The sequence below is a fragment of the Lotus japonicus genome, chromosome 3 (assembly GCF_012489685.1).
Source record: "Lotus japonicus ecotype B-129 chromosome 3, LjGifu_v1.2".
NCBI lineage: Eukaryota > Viridiplantae > Streptophyta > Magnoliopsida > Fabales > Fabaceae > Lotus > Lotus japonicus.
The window spans coordinates 12074183-12083674 of NC_080043.1; the positions used below are offsets into that span (position 1 = coordinate 12074183).

At 37.1% G+C, this 9492-nt stretch overlaps 1 protein-coding gene across 1 annotated transcript; it reads left to right on the forward strand.

The window, feature by feature from the left end:
• Nucleotides 1-6133: 6133 nt before the first annotated feature.
• On the forward strand, nt 6134-8810 carry LOC130744577 (indole-3-acetic acid-amido synthetase GH3.6). The gene is made up of 3 exons (XM_057596750.1): nt 6134-6605; nt 6779-7710; nt 7926-8810. The coding sequence occupies exons 1-3, from the start codon at nt 6301-6303 to the stop codon at nt 8510-8512; spliced, it is 1824 nt and encodes a 607-aa protein (XP_057452733.1). The 5' UTR covers nt 6134-6300; the 3' UTR covers nt 8513-8810.
• The last annotated feature ends 682 nt before the right edge of the window (nt 8811-9492 follow it).

Sequence of the window (9492 nt, forward strand, 5' to 3'; positions counted from 1 at the left end):
AAAGTCAAGTTAGTGAGAGCTATATCTCGACAAACTCAGCAGATGAAGAAATCTCGACCATCTTAACGGAAGAGGCAGTTACCGAGTAACAAGCAACTACAAGCACGTGCATATACCCACGATGCCACGAATAGCAACGGTTGCCCACGACTCAGAACCATCCACGCGGTAATAAAGTCACGTGCGCGAAGACCACCGGCTAAACGTGGGGCATGGCGCCAAAATTCAAAACCCACGAAGCCATCATCTATCCAAGAAAAACCGCCAAGAACGTGGGCAGGAACAACACTATAAATAGAAGAAGCAGCAGCAGAAAGAAGGGTTCCCAACTCAAGACTCTGAAAATTCACCAAAAGCTCTAAACGTCCGCATCAATGAGACTCAGAGAGCAAAACGTGATGATGGAGGAGTATGTTGCAGAACCAACACTTTAGTTTTCTTGCATTTAAGCTTGTTAATTCTCCAGTTCTTCTATGCATTTCCCTGTCGAGATCCTTATCTCTTGTAGTTTTTATGTTATTTTGATATATGTGATTTCTTTGTAATTGACCTGTGTTTAATGAAATTCAGTTCTGTTTAAACCAACTTGGTGTTGTCGAAAAAGCACTTACACACACAATACTTTGGCAAAGCGTTTTCTCAAAAGAACCCCGAATCTAAACTTTCTTTAGTCGAACTAAGAGGATATTTGTTTACCAAAAAAACCACGTAAACACTTGCTATGGTCAGATTTTTAAGAGGATTGTAGCAGAATGTTTCCGTCCAACATAGGAATTAGGAAGAAATGGTCAAATGAATATAAATGTTGTTTACTAGCTATGACAACCCTGACATATTGTGCATGCGTGCAGATTACAAACTGTGTCGTGATTGACTCTTTAACAACAAATTTGAACTTCTGAAGATATGTTAGGTACCGAATTTCAGAGTAGAGATCAAAGCTTCAACCGTTGCTTCCTCAATCTTCAATATCTCCCACATGTGTGTGTGGTTTAATTTCCCTTGCTTTTGTCTTAGACTTTTAGGACGAGATTTGATACGATGTACTTCTATGTCATTATCATCAGATTCTTAATTTCACTTCTTGGGACCCCGGATCACGGGCAAAATAACAGACCCACCTTAATAGCTAATTAATACGAGCTCAAGCTGCACACTTAAATTATATTCAAGGATGATGAGACCCTTTCACCGGGGAAGTTGGAATGCGGTAAATATCTTTCCCGGCCGCTTTTAAAAACAAAGAGGTTCAATAATATTTCAGCTGACCTAAGATCTCATATTCAAATGATGAGTACTCTATGGATGGACTAGACGTTTAAACTAAGACTCATCGGTCTTGTGACGGCTCATTTAATAACAATTAAGCAAGCAAGCTATCAAAAGTCTTTCAACAAGGCTTCATAAAGACTTGTAGAGACATCTATGATGAACTTCGAGTCTATAAATACAAGTGTAGTTGTTCATTTACATAACTTTAGCTCATAATGCTATACTTTAGCTCTTCTTAGACTTTGTGATTCCCTCATTGTTCTCCCACTGATTTGAGCGTCCGAGTGTCGTCTGCAAACACACCTCCGGCCAACCTTATCAACGCAACTCTGTCGCACAAGCGAGCCAGCCAAGGCCAAGAACCACCATCGATGACAAGGAGATTCTAGCAATCTCATTTTCGGAAGAACATTTGGCCCTACTTGTGGAGAACGAAAAGATGCTACAAGCATATCCCTCAAGGAATTCAGTCTTTTCATCTCGGCAAAGATGGACATAAACGATCCATTTAAGGAACGGAGTGCGTCAACCGAACGAAAAGACGCTATATGCAATTAACTAAAAAATACAATCTTTTTGTCTTGATGGAGAGGGACATAAGCGATCAATTACCATTTGAGTAAAAATACGATATAAGTAATCGACTCAAGAAATGCAGTATTTTCTTCTCAATGAAGAGAGACATAAGCGATCCATTTAAGGAACGCAGTCCATCATATGAGTGAAAAGACGCTATAAGAAACTCACTCAAGAAATACAGTCTTTTATTTCATCTCAGCAAAGAAGGACATAAGCGATCCATTTAAAGAACGAAAAAAGAAACAAGCGATCCATGTAAGGAACGCTTTAAGCAATCCACTCAAGGAATGCAATCTTTTCATCTCGGCGAAGAATGAAACAAGCGATCCATGTAAGGAGTTACGCCGTCCATGTAACTTGGTGAAGAAGGGACTTAAAGCTCATCCGGAACATTTAATACATTTTTCTAAAACTACCCCCATATTTAATATGAAAGAGATAGTATGACTTGGAAGAAAATTAAATTGCAGAGAGAAATTCATTGTAAATCTAGGAAAGTTTATTTTTTTTACCAATTTATTAATAGCAACTACTTTACCTAATCCTAGAGAATTAGGTAAAAGTGACTTATAAATTTGTATGGATATAGAGTTTGTAATATTGTCAATTTTCGCTTTTGCTAAATTTGATTGGTTGACGGATTTTAAAGATTTGTCACGTCATACTCAATTTAATTAAATAAAAAATTTATATTTCTCACATTTAAAAATTAAATATGATTGATTGATTGTTGATGTAAATAAACTTTACATCATCGGTGCATCAAACTTTTTCTCTTCATTTTAATTTATTTTTGTACTCTACTTACTTTTATTTCCTAATTTAGCCACTAACTACGACCTTCGTTTGGGATTCTGATACCGATAGAGTACGTAGGTGAATCATATACGACAATCATATGGGTGAGATATTCTCAGCTAATGGTCTATTTTTCTCTGCCCTCGCCTCTCAGTCATGCTTTGGTAGTTAACGAACTATGTGCATACCAGTTGTTTACAGCTAGCTCATATTCAAGAAAATCCTCATCTAATAAAACTTCTCTTGTCAGCAAACTCTTGTTTCTGTCTCTTTTCATGCAATGTGCATTATACACGATAACTATATATAACTAAATAATTAATTAATAACCGCATTTTACTTATGTGTATTAAACAAATAAATAAAAAGTTACATGGCATATTTTCCTATATCATAATTCATCAATTTTAATTCAGATTTTATTACATGATTCAGATAGTAATTCATATATCATCGTTTCTCTTGTCTCTTGTCGTCAAACACCTTATAGGCTTATAAATTAACTGAGAGTCTTTTAATAAATGTTATGTAGACATTAACATGTTGACGTAGATAAAAAAATATGAATGTACCGGATTTATCCTCTTAGCTATCTTGGCCCAAGACCCTGCATGTTATTGAATTTTTTCTGAGTTTAGAAACAAGTTTGAGTTTAAAATTAAAACTGATTTGATTAATAATATTTAAGCCCGGATGAAAGATAAACACTATCCCTCTAAACTCATCCCACAAATGTCCCCGTATAATAATTCAATTGTTTGGAGCTGGGGACGTACAGGTTGGGTAGGGGGAGATCCATTGATCGATTTCTGGTGGGTATAACTTATCTTTTCGATGTAAAAAAAAAAACTCATCCCACAAATATTTCTACTAGAAATGTATTTCACTTATAATTAGATTGTAAAATTATATATCATACAAAATTTAGTGCAAATAATGTATGTGTGGCTTCTTTTAAAGTAATGATAATTATTTATAAGTTTTATGAGATTCGAAAATGTCATTCAACTTGTCCCTTGAGCAAATTTGAAACTGTCCTTTTGTGACATATATGTTCATTCTCAAACTCGCTGGCACCTCATTGAGCCTAGCTAGATACGGGAATTTGGTTTGGCACCCCACCTATTGGGTTTCGCACCCCACTTTATTAAAAACGGGAATTTAAATTCCGATTTTAATACGAAAAAAACGGAAATTAAAAAACCGTTATGTATTTTAGCATATGTGGCACATTTTCAACCGTTCATTGCATATAAAAAACAAATCGGAATTTTAAATTCCGTTTTGAAAACGGAAATTAAATTTCCGTATTGAATACATGGGGTGCCAAACCCAATAGGTGGGGTGCCAAACCCAAATCCCGCTAGATACTTGTTTGGGTTTTAAAATTGGTCCGATCAATTTTTAGGACCGAATAAAAACCAAACATAATTCATTTCAGCCTGTCCCACGAACACCGATAAATAAAAGTATATCATTAAATGTAAAAAATCATTAAATTTTAAATATGTCAATAAAATACAACTCTATAAATAAATGTGTTAAGTTACTTTACCTTTTAAAATGAATCTCCCACTTTAACCCAAAACCCATATTACTCAAAGTAATAATGTGTGTGTTTTATCCATAAGAAAACAATAGGACATAGTAGTCAGCAGAAAATGAAAGCCATACACGTGTCCACCTAACACATTTGACATCCAGCTGGCCTGTTTCAACAAGAAACCTCACGGTACCTTCCATGCACTCGCACACTGTATCCCTTACCCTTCCCCCTCTTTCACTCTCTCTCTCGCGGTTCCTTTTGACTAGAGTAATGTTATATACACACCTCATTTTTTAAACACTCCATTTTCATATCTTTTTATTTCTATCTCTCTCATCTTATCATCTATCACATCTCATATTTTATCTCTCTTACTTTTTCTTTTCTTCCTATCTCTCTCACTATTCCACATCTCCACCTCAAAAGAGAGGTGTGTATTAAACATTACTCTTTTAACTACGACAGCGTATCGCCGTTATTTTCTTTCGTTACCGGTAATCACAAGTTAACTAACCAATTAATTAGGTCACTGCCGGTATTTAACAAGACAACCTTCCACATCCTCGCTCCAAGCGCGCAGGTCATGGGTTTATTTAATCACCGTGTTTACCGGATTTTGCCGGTTAACCATTAATTTGTGCATGAAAATTAAATCAACGCCTTTGTTAAATCTTTCCAAATTGTTTCGCCGTTTTTCCCTTGTACGACATTCACACCCTCTTTGAATTTGGGTTTTAATGGATTCAACATTTTTTTCAGTGTTAAATTACTTCCGTAATTCTGATTTGAGTGTGGTGAAAGCCGAAGGTCTCCTTAAGAGTGCAGCTCCTAGGATTTGAACTCTCGAACCTATGAGTTCAAACAGTCACTTTTTACCACTACAACTGGCACCCGTTGGTTGGGCTAAACATTTTTTAAATCCAAAATTGTTATACTTTATTTTATTTTTTCCTTAAGAAAAGATTTGATAGAATTTTCGTGAAACAATTGAATTAGGATTGACCAATCCAACACGAGACAAGGGGATAATGCGATATGAGCTTGTCATTATTCCGTATTTTTATGATCATATTCAAGCTTTTAAGATATGGATTACTAGTAGTGTCCTATTAATTTCGCACTTCGATAATATAACTAGAAGGCATTTCATTTCAATGTGACTCCATATATATGCATTTCTTTTGATGATGTTGTACTTAGATTCCATTCAATCTATACATGTCTATCTATCTATATAAAGTGGTTATGGTCTTCACTCATGCTCAAATAATGAGCCAAGTCATTTCCGATTGAAATTGTGTTATTTCTTTTCAATTCCTCTTTCTTATTATATACTTTATTTTAATTTTTTCAAACCTTTTATTTTTTTCCTTTTCTCCTTGCAAAGCAATTTCAAAGTCCTCCTTATCATACCTTAACAAGACCATAAATGCATGGAAATTGTATGCTTAGGAAGGATATAAATGTTTAGAGTATCTCCACTCTCACCAATATCTATTACCATTGGAACATATTTTTAATTCCAACATGGCTAGTGAGAGTATGTGAGTGTAGATACTCAATTTAGTCATGAAAAGTGTGTTTACATTTATTATTGTTTAATGTAAAATGTTTAAATAAAACTTGCAAAAAATAAAATAATTTTTTATATAAACTTTTAAGAGTTGTTGGGTTGGAGTGAAAATTAATAAAAAGATATAGATGATGTGGTATTATTGAAAGTTATAAAAAGTAGAATGTAAATACTTTAGTGAGTATCATGGTTAAAGATGCTCTTAGAACTTTAGATATAATAAAAAAAAGTGATAGAAAACGGCTACATATTCCCCATTTTACCCTCAATTGTTGGTCATATTACCTCTCTAGTCCAAAATCTCAAGCACACCCAGCTTGACATGTGCCTATATATACCACCTTCTCTCATCTTTTCAACTCACGCCCAACACACTCTCTCCTCCTTCTCCTTCCTAACAAGTTTCTCCATTAAGGTCATTGTCTCCTTCTTCATCTTCTTCTTCTCTCTCTCTCTCTCTCAATTTCTCTCTCTTGCACACGCAAAAGTCCTGATTCTCTGTGATCTTCTTCTCAAACAAACCACTTTCACCATGCCTGAAGCTCCCAAAGACTACAACCTCCTTGACCAGAACAAGAAAATCCTCAACTTCATCGAGGATGTCACTGAAAACGCCGACCAAGTCCAGCAGAAGGTCCTCTCCGAAATCCTCTCCAACAATGCCAACGTTGAGTACCTCAAACGACACGGCCTCAACGGCCACACCGACCGTGACACCTTCAAGAAACTCATGCCCGTCACCACCTATGAAGAAATCCAACCTGATATCGACCGCATCGCCAATGGCGACACCTCTCCCATCCTTTGCTCCAAACCCATTTCAGAGTTTCTCACAAGGTGAGAGGAGTCTATACTCTATAGACTCAATATAACATATATATTATTTTTTAAAATTTGGTCTCTTTACTTTTTTCTGTGTGTTATTGTTGCTGGATTATATATTCAGCTTTTCTCGCTTCGATTCGTTATTAGTTATCAGAATAATAAATTTTGATGATTTTTTTTTTCAGCTCTGGGACATCTGGTGGTGAGAGAAAGCTGATGCCTACAATTGAAGATGAGCTAGGGAGGAGGACTTTGCTTTATAGCTTGTTGATGCCGGTGATGAGCCAGTTTGTCCCTGATTTAGAAAAAGGGAAAGGAATGTACCTATTGTTCATAAAATCTGAAGCAAAAACACCTGGAGGCATTGTTGCTCGTCCAGTTCTAACAAGCTATTACAAAAGTTCCCATTTTAGGGACAGACCCTATGACCCTTACACCAACTACACAAGCCCAAATGAGACTGTCCTCTGTCCTGATTCCTACCAAAGCATGTATTCCCAATTGCTCTGTGGCCTTTGCCAAAACAAAGAAGTGTTCCGTGTAGGTGCTGTTTTCGCCTCTGGTTTCATAAGGGCCATTCGGTTCCTTGAGAAACACTGGCCACTCCTTTGCAATGATATCAGAACTGGAACCATCAACCCCACCATAATCACTGATGCTTCAGTGAGAGAGGCGGTCTCCAAGATCGTCAAACCGGACCCGAAGCTGGCGGATTTCATTGAAGCTGAGTGTAGCAAGAGGTCATGGCAGGGTATAATTACCAGGCTGTGGCCTAACACCAAGTATGTGGATGTTATTGTGACAGGAACAATGTCACAATACATCCCCATACTTGATCACTACAGCAATGGACTCCCTCTTGTGTGCACTATGTATGCTTCTAGTGAGTGCTACTTTGGGGTTAACCTCAACCCTCTTTGCAAACCCAGTGAGGTTTCTTACACCCTCATCCCCACCATGTGCTACTTTGAGTTCTTGCCTGTCAACAGAACCAATGGTGTCACTGATTCCATTCAGACACCCAGATCCCTCAATGAGAAGGAGCAGCAAGAGCTCGTCGAGCTTGTCGATGTCAAACTCGGCGAAGAGTATGAGCTTGTAGTCACAACCTATGCTGGTAAGAATAAATTCTTATCCATTTTGATGTTCATCATTTTATTGCGCTAATAAATTTTTTTAACAAAATCGGCATTGATTAGAGATATGATCAAAACAGTCTTTTTTTTTAATACTAAACTAGCTTTTGCGGCACGATTAGGCCTAATTCAAATTCTAAGAAAATTGGTTGAAATTGTCTGATTCACATGTGTTTGTTGTTGGGAATTTTTCCAGGATTGTACCGTTACAGGGTGGGTGATGTGTTGAGGGTAGCTGGATTCAAGAACAAAGCACCTCAATTCAACTTTGTTTGCAGGAAAAACGTGGTCCTGAGCATAGATTCTGACAAGACCGATGAGGTTGAGCTTCAGAATGCAATGGCAAATGCTGTGACCAACTTAGTGCCCTTTGACGCCGCGGTGTCCGAGTACACTAGCTTCGCGGACACCGCAACGATCCCAGGGCACTATGTGCTGTACTGGGAGCTCGCCCTCAATGGCACAACCCAAATTCCTCCCTGTGTGTTTGAGGATTGCTGCTTAACCATTGAGGAATCGCTGAACAGCGTGTACCGCCAGGGTCGCGTATCTGACAAATCGATCGGGCCGCTTGAGATCAAGATTGTGGAACAGGGCACTTTTGATAAGCTCATGGACTATGCTATTAGCTTAGGGGCTTCAATAAACCAGTACAAGACACCAAGGTGTGTGAAGTTTGCACCTGTTGTGGAACTCTTGAACTCAAGGGTAATGTCAAGCTATTTTAGTCCTAAGTGTCCAAAATGGGTTCCAGGACACAAGCAGTGGATCAATCAGAACTGAAGAAGGTGGAAAATTAATTGTTATTATGTGGTTGGTCTTGGTTGGTAGCTTTTTCTCATGGCGGTTCACGTGAACTGTTTTTTTGTGGACATGTTAGGGATGAGAAGAAGAAATTTTAATCACTCTTTTTAGGTTAATTCTATGTTTAAAGACTTATTTAGTTCTTCTTGTTATAACTTGCATAGTGAACTGAACCTAGCCACTGTAAAAAGCAACAATTTATGTTTGAAAGAAAGCAAAGCTGTTTGCCTTGGCTTTCTTTTTATCCAGTAAATTTTCCCTTTTTTTTAATTGAAAATTCTTAACTTTGTGCCAATAATCATCATCATAACGTAAGGTTCTGTTGGGAATTGGTTTCTTAAATGCACCCAGCAATTATGGGTGCTTGCTGAAGTGTCATGGTCATGGGGCTTTTTTTATTTGGCATAACGGCAAACAAGACATCACTTCTCAACACCTCTCTTTTTCTATAGTTTTCAGTAAAAAGCATGCCAACTTTAAAAGATTAGATATAAAAACCAAAACAAAATTATCCTGTTTTTCACTGAGTTAGAGGGCTATTCTGCAAAAACACACTTTGCAATTTGAAGATTAAGACTTTTGCCCATAATTCAACCTAGTGGTAGTGGGAGACTGGGAGGGGTTGTTCTTGTTTTCTTTTAACATATTAACAAATAGTTGTTTCTGTCAGATTCTGTCACTAAATCAAGGAACTAAAAACCTTGTGAGTGTGGCTAGTATTAGTATTAAATGAATAGAGGGGTTTCTGTTCAAGGTTCAAACTTCAAACATGCTTTCTTCAGCATTTTCAAAAGCAAACAAAAGAGTTATGTTATCTATCATCATAGTGATGAACAAACCAAAGGACTAAGTCAAATATAATCCGTTTCCATGCAATTAAACTCTGGAAAATCATAGGAGGACTAGTCAAGTCACATGTATGTACATAGATGTACAATGCCAAGGAAGTTTTGGATCAG